The sequence below is a fragment of the Calypte anna genome, chromosome 1 (assembly GCF_003957555.1).
Source record: "Calypte anna isolate BGI_N300 chromosome 1, bCalAnn1_v1.p, whole genome shotgun sequence".
NCBI lineage: Eukaryota > Metazoa > Chordata > Aves > Apodiformes > Trochilidae > Calypte > Calypte anna.
Window position 1 is genome coordinate 194,726,001 of NC_044244.1, and position 15,271 is coordinate 194,741,271.

A 15,271-nucleotide genomic window follows, 5' to 3' on the forward strand; every position below is an offset into this window, starting at 1 on the left:
CCTGGGAGACCCAGGGAGCAGTCACCCCTCAACCCCTCCCTCTGTGCATCACAGTTTTGTTTTACACACACTGTAAACATCTGAGCATCCTCTGGCTCTCCTCATTCTCAGTTTCCCACATTTCTCCCATCAGACCATCACTGCTACCACACAGTCCCTCTTTGCAGGTCTCCCCTGTTTCCAGAAACACTTTAGCCCCCCCATGATGGTCAGGTTCTGGTGGCTGGGTCACTGGACTCCATACCTTTCTACAATGCAGGCAGAAGCAGTTTTTTCTCTTTTCCCCACTCTTCCCTTGCCATAGACCCATCAGGACAGTATCCTCCTCTTGACTGTGGGCAAGGACATATCTGCCCATCAGTGATGGATTTTTGGTGCCTTGGCCATGTAGCTACTAGGACTATGACCAGGAGCACATGGCTTTTCTCCAGGAGGATGGAGTTGCATGTGAATTGCTCCTACCACGTGTCTTGTTTGGTTTTCCCTAGGGAAGGGCTCTGTACCCTGGGATTTGTTCCAGTTTTCATTTGTCCCAAGTGCCTGCTGGCACACAAGGGGGAGGGGGTGTCTGTGGTCTGCTCTGTGAGGGAGATGTGAGCATCTCCCAGGTTTTAAGCCATAAATTTCTACTTGAACAGATAATAACATTATTTTTTTTGTAAGTTGCAAGTGCTGTTTTAAATACATTTTAGTTCTCCTGTCCTGTTTTGTTCTTATTGCATCAGACCCAGAAAGGGGAAGAAAATAGTAGCCTTTACTAATAATAAAGTAATAAACAAGTAGTAAACTAATAGTAAACTAAAACTAGTAAACTAATATGAGGAGAGGCTGAGGGAGTTGGGGCTGTTCAGCCTAAAGAAGAGGCGGCTCAGGGGAGACCTCATTGCTCTCTACAACTCCCTGAAAGGAGGTTGGAGCCGGGGGGGGTTGGTCTCTTTTGCCAGGCAACTCTCAGCAAGACAAGAGGCCATGGTCTCAAGTTGTGCCAGGGGAGGTTTAGGTTGGAGATTCGAAAGAATTTCTTTATGGAGAGGGTGATCAGGCATTGGAATGGGCTGCCCAGGGAAGGGGTGGATTCTCCATCCCTGGAGATATTTAAAAAGAGACTGGATGTGGCACTCAGTGCCATGGTCTAGCAACCGCAACAGTGGTTCAAGGGTTGGACTCGATGATCTCAAGGTCCCTTCCAACCCAGCCAATTCTATGATTCTATGAATAGTAGCCCTCAGGCTACAGACTTTTTCTCCTACATGTCTCATGAAGCTTGTTGGTTTTGATAAATAGTGAACTGTGATAGGGAAGCATTAGGTTTCTGAGTTAGCTGTGCTGCAAAGCACTGAGACCTTTCCACGTTGCAATTTTGGAGTATTTCAGAGGATAGAAATGCAAAAAAAAGGCAACATCCTCCTTTGGAAAAGGGCTAAAGGGCTGCTGGGATGATATAGAGAAGCCCCAGCTCTCTGAAGCATGGGGAGAGGATGCTACTGACAATGTTAAACTCTCTCCCCATGCCCCACATCCATAGCTGATCCACAAGTTTTTGTGGGTACCACTTGTGGAAATACGGCAGCAGCAAAAACAGAAGGTGGAGAGTTTGTGGGTTGAGTGGTGTCCCCTGTCTGGTGTCCCAGTCTGTCCCCTGGTGTCCAAGTGAGGTTCTTGGCTATGGTCCCCCCATGGCTGCTTTTAATATTTGCTGGAAGAAGCTCAATGTGCCTTCATCCATGACCTCCCCACTGCCATTAGGCACTGGTACCTCCCAGCACTCACCTTCCTTATCCTTGGCAAACCTTATCCAGTGAGATCTGTGGTGTCCTGCAATGCCTTGTGCCTTGTCAAATCTCAGCTACTGTTTTTGCTGCTTCACAGCCAAAAGAGGCTGCCAATGCTGCTGGACACGTGGCTGACTCTCACATAAAAAATTTTTCACCCAGTAATTCCTACATCCAGGGATTCATCTCAGAACTGGCCTTTGTGGAGGAACCAGCCTGTATTTTATGAGGATGAGCTATGGACTCTCCCCAGGCTCCAGTGTTTGTGGTTTTTTTAACCTCAGAAAGAAAAGATTTCACTTAATTTCTAATCTGGGCACATGCTCCCCATTGCTAGATACTCTCACCAAGACCTTTGCAAGGAAAAGTAAGACATGGACATCCTGGAGGGTTTCCAGAGAAGGGCCAGGAGGATGATCAGAGGGCTGGAGCACCTCTGCTGTGAAGACAGACTGAGAGAGTTGGGGTTGTTCAGTCTGGAGAGGAGGATGATCAGAGGAGACCTTATTGTGGCCTTCCAGTATCTGAAGGGGCTACAAGAAAGCTGTGGAGGGACTTTTTAGGATGCCAGTAGTGACAGGACATGAGGGAATGGATTCAAACTAGAGGAGGGGAGATTTAGATGTTAGGAAGAAGTTCTTCATCATGAAACCCTGGCACAGGTTGCCCAGAGAGGTGGTGGAAGCTCCATCCCTGGAAGTTAAGGCCAGGCTGGATGGGGCTCTGAGCAACCTGATCTGGTGGGAGGTGTCCCTGCCCATGGCAGGGGGGTTGGAACTGGATGATCTTAAAGATCCCTTCCAACCCTGAAAATTCTATGATTCTAAGTCTTGTCCCCATTAAGCACTTAGGAACCCTGAGCCCATCCTTCCCCGTAGGGCCACCACAACCACACAGTGCAGAACCACATCCCACAAACTGTTTAATGGTTTGGTTTGTTTTAATTAGATTATTTTGCTTGGACACAAGTTTTCATGGTACATTGCTGGGTGTGAATACAAAGAAGCCAGCAGATGCTGATACATGACACACAGGCACACGCACACAGAGTCCCAGCAAACACCCCCCCCCCCAAAAAAAAAAAAAATTGGTGGGTGGGGTGCATGGGAGGATGACAGAGCTGTGAAGGGAAGGAGCAGGGTGGTGGATGGAGAAAGCTGACCCAAGACAGCACTGGAGAACATTGCTATGCTGCTTTGTCTACTGAGTCTCCTGTGGAAGGCAGGGGTGGCTGGAGACTCACAAAAGGAGGGGGGCTCACAGGGGGGGTGGGGTGATGGGCATGTGGCTAAGGCTGGGTGGGATCCCTGGGACAGCTGGATCATGGCAGCTTGGGAAAGGAGAGAAGCATCAGAGACAAGTTGAGAAGGCAGCTTGGGTCCCCGTGTAGCCTTGGCTGGTGCAAGCATCCTCAAGTCCCCAGGGTACCTTGGGTAGAGGGATGGTGGAGGATCTCCTAACAGCCCTACCTGGCTGGTGGATGTCTCCATGCAACATCTCATTTGCTTTGGGAGGAGCCCAAAAGTCACTGCGGCATCCCAGCCAGATGTCATGGTCCTCAAGGTCTTGGAAGCAGTGCTGTCAGCTCCACCTGGCACATCATGGTCTTGGAAGCCCAGCTGAGCTTAAAGGAACAACCCATGACTTCCCTACATGATGAACTTGGATGACAGCAGCCCCACTCAGCCCAATGCCCAGGACCAAGAGCTGCATCTACTGAGGTCTGCTCAGCATCAAGTCTTGGTGGACAACTCCCATCCCTCTGGATGCCCCACACCCAGGCATGGGCTCTTTTGAAGCCTGGAATTTGAAAAGGCACCCCAAGCTCCTTCTCCTGCACCCCCCCAAGACACAGAATGGCTTCAGCCTTCTCTCTGCTGGCAGGTCCCATCCCAAAACAGGCTGAGCCACACTGTGGCATTGGGTGAAAGATGGGACAACCATCCAGCAGCTTAATACAGCCAACCAGGGGTGGAGAAAAGCCCCCAGAAATTAAGGGCCTGTTCTTGTTGTGAGTTCAGGTTCAGGTCCAGCTGACACTTACAAAGAGCCATTTTATACAGCAACACACAAACAAACACAATAAAACCATCAGCTGTTTCCAACCCTGATGACCAAATCCATGTTTCAATCACAGCTCAACAAGGGCTTGGCCTTAGTCTTCCAAGTGAAGGGAGCCCTCAAAAACCCCTACATCCTCTTGGGATGTGCAGTAAAGATCCTCCCAGGGTTAATATGCCTGGACACAGAGGGCAAGAAGAGATCATTTGTCTTCCAAGCTTCACTTCCAGCTGAGCCCATAAGTTGGGAAAGATGTGCCCTACGTGGCCTCCAGCAGTCATGGCTCTGGGGGAATCCCTGGGTGAAGGATTGTCCTGCAGGTCACCCTCAGCCCCAAACCAGAATCCAGATCCCGGCACCAAACGCAGGACTTTTTATACTTTTTTTTTTTTTTTTTTTTTTTTTTAACCTTTTAAATATTTTAAAAAATAAATAGAAGAAGAAACAAAACTTTAAAATTTGTTCTTTAAATAATTTCCAGCATTGCACTGACAGCACTTCAGTACTCTAACCTGTTCAATCAGTAGTTTATTCTGATTCCTAGTTAAAATGTGCTCCTCCCAGCCTGCTTTTGCTTTCTGTCCTTCTTCAGAACACCATGTATTCTTTTGGAATGTCAAAAAAAAAAAAAGCCAAGCCCTTCCATGTTCATTGGACAGCTTTCCAGCATAGGTTGGGACTCTGTTATTCCTCTTCAAACCTGAAATGCCCATAACCTCCCCAAAAAGCTGTTAGCATCCTGATAGCTCGTTCTTGCTTAAGAGAAAAAAAAAAACCAAAACCAAAACACCAAACCAAACCAAGCCACACGTGCACACACACACACACACACACACAAATCCCCTTCCAAGAGCCTTGGTGATGATGCCAACCATTGGGTTTGGGCAAACCTCCTGTTGGTCTGGCTTTGCTCAGTCACTGTCTGAGAGCGGCGGCGTGCCCTGGAAATCTTGGAGGTGGAAGATGGGAGTCAAGGTGCAGGGTGGGGAGGGAGAAGAGGAGGTCAGAGATAGTCATCTTCACTGGAAGGAGAGGTGGGATTGGAGCCCTCAAGATCAGAGTCCAGCGAACTCCCTGATGGTGTTCGGCTCATCTTCCACATTTGGGAGGCAAAGGTTCTCCCCCAGCTGCACGGGTATCCCACAGACCTCAGCTGGTGAATAAGCCCCATGGCCACCTGCCAGTGGCTTCTTGCAGTTCACTTGCTACCCTTTGCACTCCTCTGTTTGCTCATGGCTGTCAGCATCTGGCTGATGTAGGAGGTCAAAAGATCATCCATCTTGTACCCCTGAGGAGGAGAGAGAAGATGGTACCTGCCTTTAGAGCACAGTTTACAGTCCACGACTCATGTCCCCTGAACACACTGCCTAATAGTTGCTGACTTCCAAATTTTCAGGTACTTTTGGACCTTTTCCACCATTCTCCTGGGGTGAAATGACAGCACCACAAGGAACTGTGTCCAAACATTTTGCGGTGCTGAGATGAAGGAACTCACTGTCCCAGGATGATGTTGAGGTTAAAGATGAAGGGAGCTTTTCATGGTGACCTGGATTTTCAAATGGCCAACAAAACCCTGAATGCTTCAGCTTCATAACAATTAAGCCAGCAGGAATTTTTATCCTTCATACTTTGGGTTTAAGAGAGTCTAGGAGGAGGTTTCTTGCTCTGACTGTTGTTAGGGACAAGCTGGGCAAAGGATCTTTGTAAAAGGGCTCAAGAGCACCTCCTGAGCCCAGCTCAACTTTAATGTGCTTTTCAGACCAGTGACAGGGAACAGTGCGCCATGCTTTTGGGATGGCAATATCCCAAGCACCACAAGCTTGCTTATAAGTTGAACAATGGACCAAGTGAGAGCCCTGACCTAATAAAAAGAGCACTAGAAATCCAGAATGAAAAAAAACCCCAAATCGAAACCAACAAAACAAAAAACCAATCACCTCAGAGGCTCTTCTAAGAGATCACTTTCAGCCCAGAGAATCCCTGAGACAACAATTTGCTGGAAATACTGCTGAAGTCAGGGTTTGGTCTAAGTGTGCCCCATAATCTTTAATGCTCCTTACCAAGGAGGTCTCACAGAGCAGTTTGCTGCCTCTCACCAGGTTGCCGATGGTTATGTGGAAGTAGGTGTTGCCACTGCTCCAGTTGGAGATCTTGGTGAAGGGATGAGTGATGAGAATATCCTGGTAGGAACACAAGACTGACACTCAACACACGAGAACCTTAACTTTCTTGAAAGGTTCTTGGGGACCTCTCATGTCCTCGTTCAATTTCCACCAAAGCAGGCCAAGGATTTCTACTGGGATGAGACTGTTCCTCATGGGAATGGCAGTGAGACACAGGTCTCTGGATCCTCCAGTGCTTCTGGAGGACTGGAATGACCTGGTGGCTGGTGGAACTAACTGGTAGGAGCTCATTTACTCCAGCTCCTGCCCTATTGTCTGTGAAAGGATTAAGAAAGGAGTGAGTGTGTATCCTCCAGTTACAGAACCCTAAGCATTGATGCTCCCAATCCATCTCCTGTTGAACAAGGCTGGGCTGGCTTGTGCAACAAATGAATTTTTGCCTCAAGAAACTTTCCTGGCCATCCATCCTTTCAAATTAGGCTTATTGTAACTCCCAAAGTTGTGTACAACACACTTTTGGGGATGACCTCTGTGAGGGGTTGGGCAGTGGGGTCAAGAGCATCTGGTGAAGACCTCAGTTTTGCTTACCTTTGTTTTGGGATCAATGAGGCTGACTCCATGCTTATTGATGGCAATTAGAAGGATTTCTGGATAATTTGGCTCTGTAGTTTGCTGTTGGGAGATGAGAAGAACTGGTAAGGAGAAGTGTCATGAAAAATCAGACCCCTTCCTTTTTTCCTAGATCCCTCTCCTGCCAGCACTGGGGGAGACCATTAACTGCTGTTCAGTTTCTCCATTAGAGTCATTGGCAATAGTCAGGGCTCTCCAGTTAATCATGGATCTCCTAAATCCATGGTAACAGGTAGATGAGTGGCTGACAGCACTGAATTCCTCTCCACTGGGAAGGAAGACCTGGTGACAGGCTGGCAAACCTCAGACATCTCCTTCACCCTCCAGTCCCTCTACTCTTCATGCCTGCTGCTGTGGACCTTCAGAACAAGACTACACTGCTCTGTCCCCTTTACATTCGGTTTTGCTCCTGTTGGAAACCCCTTGTCCCAGCCCTGTGCCACCAGGACCCTCAATTTGTTCTACTGATGAGGTAGGACACTGTATGGGGGCTCAGCTCCTGGCCCTGCCACAGGTTTCTTGGATACTGTGTCACTTCTGTTGGAAAAATCACAGGATATAATCAGATCCCTTATGTCCTCTAAGATGGACATGACAGAAAATGGGGTGCCCAAGTTGAAGGAACTCACAAATTATTTCAGCAACTTGTTTGCAGCCCAAGCTCACTGTGAGGTCACTGAAAAGAGGGGCATGCAATGAGGTGTCAATGGGAAGACTTTATGACCACTGCCCTGTTCTGTCTTTGATGGTAGTTTAGTGCTGTGCTGGGTGGTCTGGAGTTGGTTCATGGTGGGTGCTGACACATTCCTTGGAAAACTATGTTCCTCTTTGCCTTGGCAGAACAGGGAATGGCTCTTGGCTCTTCAGCTATGAGTGTGGACCCAATGACTGAGATGTGCTGAAGGTCTACAGTGCCTCTGCATAAATAAATTGTCCCTTTACTGCTGGACAGTCTCACACTATTGCCCTCCTTCATTAGGGTTGTCCCAGTCTGGTCCAGACACTGGGATGACCCTGCAGACCTGGAACCCCTCTGTGATCTGGAGCTTCTGAGCTTGGCTCAAAGAGAGAACCCCTAACCAGGGCAGGTACCTTCACTTCAAAGAAAGCAGATCCAAATGTAGGCCACTTGAAGATAATCTTCAGGAAGGCAAGCTTGGCTTCTTCTCTTGTTTTGCCTGCATGCTTATTGTAGTATGCCACGATGGACTGCAACAGAGAGCACAAGGGAGCTATAAGGTTTGTACCACCCAACACCAGGGATGTCTGCAGGGAAGGCACATCTGTCCTACAAAGACAATCAGTTCTAATCTCTGCTCCAGTGAACACTTCACAAAAGTGCTGGCTGGCTGCTGGAGCAGGGCCTGGAAGCCAGGCAGGTTCTTCTTAGATGAGCTCAGGGTTGGATGGGTATTAGAGCAACCTGGTCCCATGGGAGGTGTCCCTGCCCATGGAAGCAGGTTTGGAACTGGATGATCTTTGAGGTCATTTCCAACCTGAAGCATTCTGTGACTCTATGAGTTGTGCTGCTGACTTCATTAAAGGGATTTTAAGTTTTGATCCTCCAATGTCTGCAGCAGAGGAGAGACTGAGAGACTTGAGAGAAGCTGAGAGCTTGCTGGTTAGGCACATGGCTGAGTTCAAGCCCCAGGAAACAGAAAGGATTTATAAAACTGTTCCCTGTCAGTGAGGCACTGATGTTATTTTATGGCTTTAGACCTGCCTGTGCCTGTGCCACAGCTCTCCATGCATAAACCAGGGACAATTCTCCCTCTGCCTTAAACAACAGACCTTGACATGAGGCCACCTCCCACCATGTGTCCCCAGGACATTGTCCCCACCACTATAGCCACATAGCAGCAAACCCAAACCCCACTGCAAGGTGTGTATCTGTGAACACATTTATACAATTCCTCCTCTTGGTGATGCTGGGGAGGCTGTAGCTCTGCTAAGGCTCCAGAAAGACCACGGGTCACTCATTCTGTCAGCCCCACTTCAATGTTGAATGTTAGACAAGTCACTCAAGAGGTTGGACTTCCCCCAGCCAGGCCTGAGATATAACTCCAGCTGCTGTTTTACCCTTTTCCAGTCATCTGGAGAGAGCTGCCGGACAAGGTCCTGAGGCACCAGCTCCTTCAGGAGCTTGGGGATGCTGGGGAAGTAGGATTTGTCATCCTCAAACTTCACCCTGTAGATGAGAGCTGCCAGTTGCAGGACCTCTTCCCGTGTGCACTTGTGGTAACCACGCAGGTACTTGGGTAACTCCTGCATGGAGGAAAGAAAAAATCAGAGACAGACCATGGACCTTCCTTCTCAGGTGGTAAGTGGAGTTTGTGGTGGTGTCCAGCCACCTCTACATCATCTCCAAGGCTGTGCCCTGGTTGACACTCGTAGCACTTGTGCTGAGTGGTGTAGAGGCAGCTGAGAGCACATCGGATCTTTAGAGATCCTCTTTGGTCTGTAAGTCTCCTGCTATGTGGAATGGGGAGGTATCTGTGTCAGCTAAAGAGTTTATGAACCTACAGCGTTGCTCACCCTCCCAGAAAATCCAGCCCTAGTAATGGCTACTTGGAATTAAATGGATTTTTTTTTTTTTAATTCTGTCCCTCATTACCAAAAGTGGCTGAAAATGTGCCAGGTGACTCACTGAAGTCCCATTGGGATGCCCACTTTATCCAGGCAAGAACACAGAGAGCATATCTATGTATGAGAGAGCTTTGGGACATGAAATTGTCTCTCCCACTCCAAAAGAAACAGAAGCAGAAGAACTGGAACTGGAACTTCTTACCTGGCTGCTGGGACCATCACAGCTCATCCCAATGAATGGAAGTGGCTGAAAACCCTTGGGATGCTCCTAAATTCAGCCTTTCCTATATCTTGCTGCTCACCCAAGAACAACTGGCCCAAAATCCCAGCTGACCTGGTTACCCTAAAGTGCATGAAGGCTGCTCCTTGCCATGCAACTCAGTTGTGCCCTTTGTTGTGCTCTATTTACAGCAGGACTTCTTCATATTTATTGCAACACTTCATCCATCTGCAGTTGGACAAAGTCTTTGTAACCTATTCCTAACCCTTCCCAAGTCTTCACTGCTGTTGGAAGGTCCTGGAGTACCTGGTAATAGTGGAAGATGGAGTCTGCCATGGAGTCCTTTCCAGGTGTTGTGTTGGTCCACAGCTTCTTCATGAAGAACACTTGGTAGGTGAGGGAAGGCACTATACCTGAATGAGGGAAGCAGGGAGCAGACATGTAACAACAATTCTGTGAGCCCCAGTTGGCAATCAGTGTCCCCAAAAAGCAGTGGTGCCCATGTGCAACCTGCAGGGACACCCCCAAAGCCCAAAGGACCTTGTGGAGAAACCCACACCCTTTCCCTTGCGAAGTTTAATAAAAGGGAATGAGTGTCTGGATTTGTGGGCAGGACTCTAGTTGATGACAGTGCTCCCAGCTAATGCAGGGCAGAGGAATTCCACCCTGAAGAATCTATGGGTTTGCAGGCAACTCCACTATGGATTGGGCAGTAAAGTGGGATGAATCCCACCACTGAAACCTTCCCAGGTCCTATAGAACTGCCCACTAGGTGCTCCTCAGAGGAGAAGGGTCTGCTCCTGGTGGTTCTGGACTGATCACCTCCACGGTGATGTTCCCAGGGCTGATGCAGACAGGACAAGAGCAGCAGTGTGGCCAAAGAGAGGTGGTCTCATCTTTTTTGATGTGGTCAATCTTTTTTGAAAGGGATGGAGGGCTCTAGGAGAGCTCTGTGTGACCCACAGTGGAAAAAAACCCCTGTTACCATCTTTTGCTGGTCTTGCTTTCTTGATCCAGTCCGTCAGGTGTCTCACAAAGTCAAAGAAGAAATCTCCCTCAGGGACACTGATGACCTGGGGGACAGAGTGCATGGTTACAAAGGCTGAGCAAGTGGTAAGAGGCCCCAGGGAGGTTTGCCCATTGCCCCATCTCCTGTGTTTTTTTCTCACTGCTTTGCCCCAGTGACACTGGTGTGTTACAGGTGGCCAGCAGTGTGCTGCAGGTCCTGTCTCTAAAGTCACCCACACTTCCTTATTGCAGCTTCCCTGAAGCAATTAATTTCTCTTAATGATATCTACAGATTTTTTGCAGTTACCTGAGGAAGCTCAAAAGTCCACCTTTTTCTTATTTAGTCTTTTTCTAGAATCACAGATTGGTTTGGGTCAGAAAGGACCTCAAAGATGATTTAGTTCCAACCCCCCTGCTATGGGCAGGGACACCTCCCACAGCCCAGGTAGCTCCAAGCCCCATCCAACCTGGGCTGAGACTCTTCCAGCTTCCCTTGGCAGCCTGGGCCAGGGTCTCACCACCCTCACAGGAAATAGTTTCTTCCTAAGATCTCATCTAAATCTCCCCTCTTTCAGTTTGAAACTGATCCTCCTTGTCCTATCACTCCATGGCCTTGTAAATAATCCCTCCCCAGCTTTTCTGTATCCCTTCCAGGTACTGGAAGATGCTCTAAGGTCTCTCCCAGAATTTTTTCTTCTCCAGGCTTCTCCAAGTCTCTCAGCCTGGCTCCAGAGCTGCTCCAGCCCTCTGAACAACTTTTTGGGCCTCCTCTGCACTCACTCCAACAGCTCCATCTCCTTCTGGTGTTGGGGGCTCCAGAACTGGACCCAGCACTGCAGGGGGGTGTCTCATGAGAACGGAGCAGAGGGGGTGAACCCCCTCCCTTGACTTGCTGGTCCTGCTGCTGGTGATGCAGCCCAGGACCCAGTTGGGTTTCTGGGCTGCCATCACACATTGCTGGCTCAAGCTGAGCTTCTCATCAACCATTCTTATACACCCAGCTCAGCAGCAGCCTAGAAGAGCTTTGCCTGTCTGTTTTAAGACCTTTGGGATGATGGCTGCAAGGCAGGGCCATGGGACTGCAAGTCTCACCTGGAGCAGGTTGGATCTGCCTTAGGAACACCACAGGGATGCATAGAAATGCACCCAGGGTACCTGTGAGGATGCACATAGCTCTGGCATCACCAATGCTCTGGTAGTTGGGTCACCCCAAGGGTCTCAGGGCTACCCCAGCCTGTCATATGCAAGGACCTAAAGAGAGGGTCCTTAGGACCCTGAGGGATCTGAGAGAGGTAGGACATGGAGGGGTCAGTGTTCCATCCCATTGTTTGTCCATGCTCATCCACTGGATGCTGGGAAGAGACATGGACACCTCTTCTGAGCCAACCCTGCTGCAAGGGTGCCCTCAGGCACCCATCTCTGCCAGTATTGAGACCAAGCTGGATGTATATTTGCATACATTTGTATGTTTGTTCCTTATCCCTACAGGGATATCCCTGTACATTTGTATCCTTATCCTGTCACTGCCTTTCCCCTGTTCTAATAAACCTGTGTCAGTTCTAATTCCCAACTTTTAAGTCTGCCATTCTTATTCCCCTTTTATCCTCTCTTGGGATGGGTGGAGGGGGTGTGATAGAGAACAATTCCATCCTCTGCTTTTTGGTCTGCCCAGATCCACTAAACTGGGTTATTGGGTCACTCACCTTGTCAGAGATTTTGACGAAGAGGCTGAAGCCCTCAGAGGACTTCAGGAGCAGCCTGTTGGAGATGTTTTGGCAGAAGTCCTTGGCTTTTGTGCTGGACTCCACCTCAAATGCCTACAAAGACAGGGAGATCCTCATCACTGCTGTCTCAAAGTTAATCTCCACTTTATGCTCCCTTTGAGGAACCCTGGGCTCAGACACATGAAGGGATTTAGGTGCCCATCACCAGTGAAACCAGTGGCATTATGGACTGTGGCTCTGGGAATGGGAATGGATGCTTCCAGAAGCTCAGCCATGCTACTGCTGCACTGTAGTGCTTTAGGATCCTCCAGCAGGATCCTGTACTGGCTTATCCAAGGCTCCCCAGGCAACTCAAGGGATTTTTCTGATTTAACAGTTAGGTTCTCAAAGTTGCTTGTCTGGTGGGAAAGAGAGATAGAGGTACTTCCAGGCTGATCTGTCCTAACTAGCTCTCCAATGGTGATGAGGAAGTCCATTTGTTGTAGCATCCACACCTTAAAAACCATGAATTGTAGTCAATCAAGCCCCTAGGGTTGATTTAGGTTGGTCAGGGGAGATAAGGATGAGCTTTTCTTACACTGCTCTGGTCCAGAGTCTTCTAGACAAGCCAAGTTTTTCTGACCCAGATCAAATATTAGCTTATTCTGAGATCTTAAAGAGAAAACTGAGAAAACTGAGAAAACTGAGATCAGCAAGAGAAAACTGCCATCCTGACAGAAGAGTTCCCTTCTCTGCTTCTTACCTCATCAGTGTCATCAGGGAAGTAAACCTTGTGGAAAATCTGAGTGGTTTTGTGTTGAATGGCTTCCACTTCTACCAGATGGGGTGGGTACTTCCTGGATCCATTCCTACAAAAGAGGAGGTGGCCAGTGCCACAGCATCAAAGCCTGAACCCTTTGATTAAATCTTCCACTTCAATACATATTCCTTTTTTTTTTCTTTTTTTTCTTTTCCTTTTTTTTTTTCTTTTTTATTTATTTTTGGAGTAACTTGGGCTGATTTCTTAATATTAGGAGGTTTCCTACTCCTGAAGAGGAGAAAGAAGAATTGGAATGGGGAATGGAATAGGTTAGGCTGTAGGTGAATTAAATGGGGCTGGCATGATGAAGATGAGTAAATCAATCTCTATTTTTCCCAAGCTAACCAGTGACATTTTTCACCTGATGTCACTGTCATTCACCAAAATATCTCTTACTTGTATTTTTACACACACGTTTGGATGCTGTGGCATGGTCAAGACTAAGATGTCTTTTGGGGCCATACCTCAGGGCTTTCTGGAGTCTCTGGATGCAGTCTGATGCCAAGGGGTGATGTTTCCTGGACTGCAGGAACCTCTGCACATGGGGCAGAAGGATGTTACTTGGAGGGAAAAGGCCTGTACACAACCACAACAGCTCCCAACCTTTCTCTTCACTGTACCTACAGGAGGAGAGACCCAGGAGGAATAAGATCACTCACACCACAAACTCTTCAGATCTACTTTGTCCAGGACACTCCTAGTGCATTTGAGCCAAGAGGTATGAACAAACTCTTACTTGATGTGGTTGTCTGTGAGCTGCTTGAGGGTCTGGCAGTAGATTTCATCCTTCAGGGGTTCTGCTTTCAAGGCACCTTCAAATATTTGGTCTGTCAGCTCATTAACTGAGCGGGTCCTTTTGGATGGGTAGTCACCCATATACTTCAGCACGGGTGGGAGGCAGGAGTCAAGGATGAGCTAACCAGGATGTTTGAGGATGCCCTTCTGTTGATGATGTGATGAAGACATCCTACACAGGACTAAAGAAGTGCCTGAAGTGTGGTGGAGAGGGCACAGTGTATGGTAAAGGCTTTAAATTGTTTTAGATGTCCAGCAAGCTCTCTAAGCATGACACCAGCATGAAGAAATTATTTTGGGGTCAAAATTAGGTCAGATTCAGGGGTCTAGATTAGATTTTAGGAAGAAATTCTTTTCTGTGAGGGTGCTCAGGCTGCCCAGGGAAGTTGAGGTTTTCAAGGCCAGGTTGGGGCCTTGAGCATCCTGATCTAGTGGAAGGTGTCCCTGTGAACCAGGAGATTTTTAAAAGTCCCTTCCACCCCAAACCTTTCCATGATTCTATAGTACACATGCCCAGGAAAGGCTCATGTGATCATATATCACTTGATAACACTACAGATATCACTGTAAAATTGCCAGATTTTCAGAGGAGTGAGACACAAGTGGAGCTGCAGTGATAGAAGCCATCGTGTGATCTGGCAACTGTTCTGCATGAGAACAGCCCCCAGGTTTCTGAATTAACATTCATGGCACAACAAGAGGTAAAGGATAAAATTGCAAATATCCTCTTATTTTTTTGCCAGTTCTCTTAATTCTTCCTTCTGTTACTACGTGCTAGTAAGAGGAAAGCAGTAGTAGCAGCTATAGTGTAATATTAATTGGTAACAGGCTTAGACCAACTGTTCAAACCATGAAGTTTGAGTCCTAGAGCAAACCCCACCAAAAAAATAATGACTAATTCAACTGATTGTATCTACATCTGTGCTCAACTCATCTCTCCCATGCTGTGTACCCACTGCCAGGCAGTCAGGCACCAAATCCCTCTCCCTGAGGCCATGGGGACTGCTTTGCATCCACACTGATAAGGGCTACAGCCTTCCACAGCAGATGCATCTTGAAGAGATGGGTTGCCCAGGGAAGTGGAAGGATATCAATGAAGGCCATGCAGGCTTCCTGGGACAGCTCCTCACTGCCCAGGATCTTTTTCAGCAATGGTTGTTTGATGGGCTCCCGGGTGTAACACCACAGCTTGTCCTTCCCACGGTTCTTGGTGATCATGACCCTGCTCAGGGTGTGTTTGGGAGGTGGCCTGGTGGCAAAAGGCAAAGCAAGAGGAAAAGTGGAGAGGTTAGAAGGATAAAAGGGACAGCTTGTTGCCAGTGTTTCACATGGGAAGGTTGCTCACAACACCTGGCTAATGAGCTCTTACACCAAGGAGAACTTCACCCTCTAAGAAGTATCTGCTTCCAAAGATATCCATTTGTACTTTCCCAGAGCTCATAAAAGTCCCTTAAGGACCTTACCCAAGTGCTAACACCAAAAAAACCTTCTCTACACCAGAGAAATTGTGGCTTCCCCCTCACTGGAAGTGTTGGGGGCTTAGGGCAACCTGG

The 15,271-nt window shown here is 48.1% G+C and overlaps 1 protein-coding gene across 2 annotated transcripts in view; it reads right to left on the minus strand.

Annotated features, from left to right (window-relative positions):
- Positions 1-4,663: 4,663 nt before the first annotated feature.
- Positions 4,664-15,271, minus strand: part of MYO7A (myosin VIIA) — a 68,012-nt gene continuing 57,404 nt past the window's right edge. Inside the window, exons 36-47 of one of the 2 annotated variants that reach the window (XM_030448239.1) lie at positions 14,810-14,967; positions 13,660-13,813; positions 13,388-13,543; positions 12,867-12,972; positions 12,104-12,217; positions 10,378-10,465; positions 9,699-9,805; positions 8,666-8,851; positions 7,685-7,795; positions 6,545-6,628; positions 5,894-6,013; positions 4,664-5,121 (exon numbers count right to left, since the gene is read on the minus strand). In XM_030448239.1, coding sequence (XP_030304099.1) covers positions 5,032-5,121; positions 5,894-6,013; positions 6,545-6,628; positions 7,685-7,795; positions 8,666-8,851; positions 9,699-9,805; positions 10,378-10,465; positions 12,104-12,217; positions 12,867-12,972; positions 13,388-13,543; positions 13,660-13,813; positions 14,810-14,967 — 1,474 coding nt within the window. In that variant the 3' untranslated portion in view covers positions 4,664-5,031. Of the gene's footprint in view, positions 5,122-5,893; positions 6,014-6,544; positions 6,629-7,678; positions 7,796-8,665; positions 8,852-9,698; positions 9,806-10,377; positions 10,466-12,103; positions 12,218-12,866; positions 12,973-13,387; positions 13,544-13,659; positions 13,814-14,809; positions 14,968-15,271 lie in introns of both variants that reach the window. The other variant, XM_030448235.1, reaches the window with a different exon arrangement.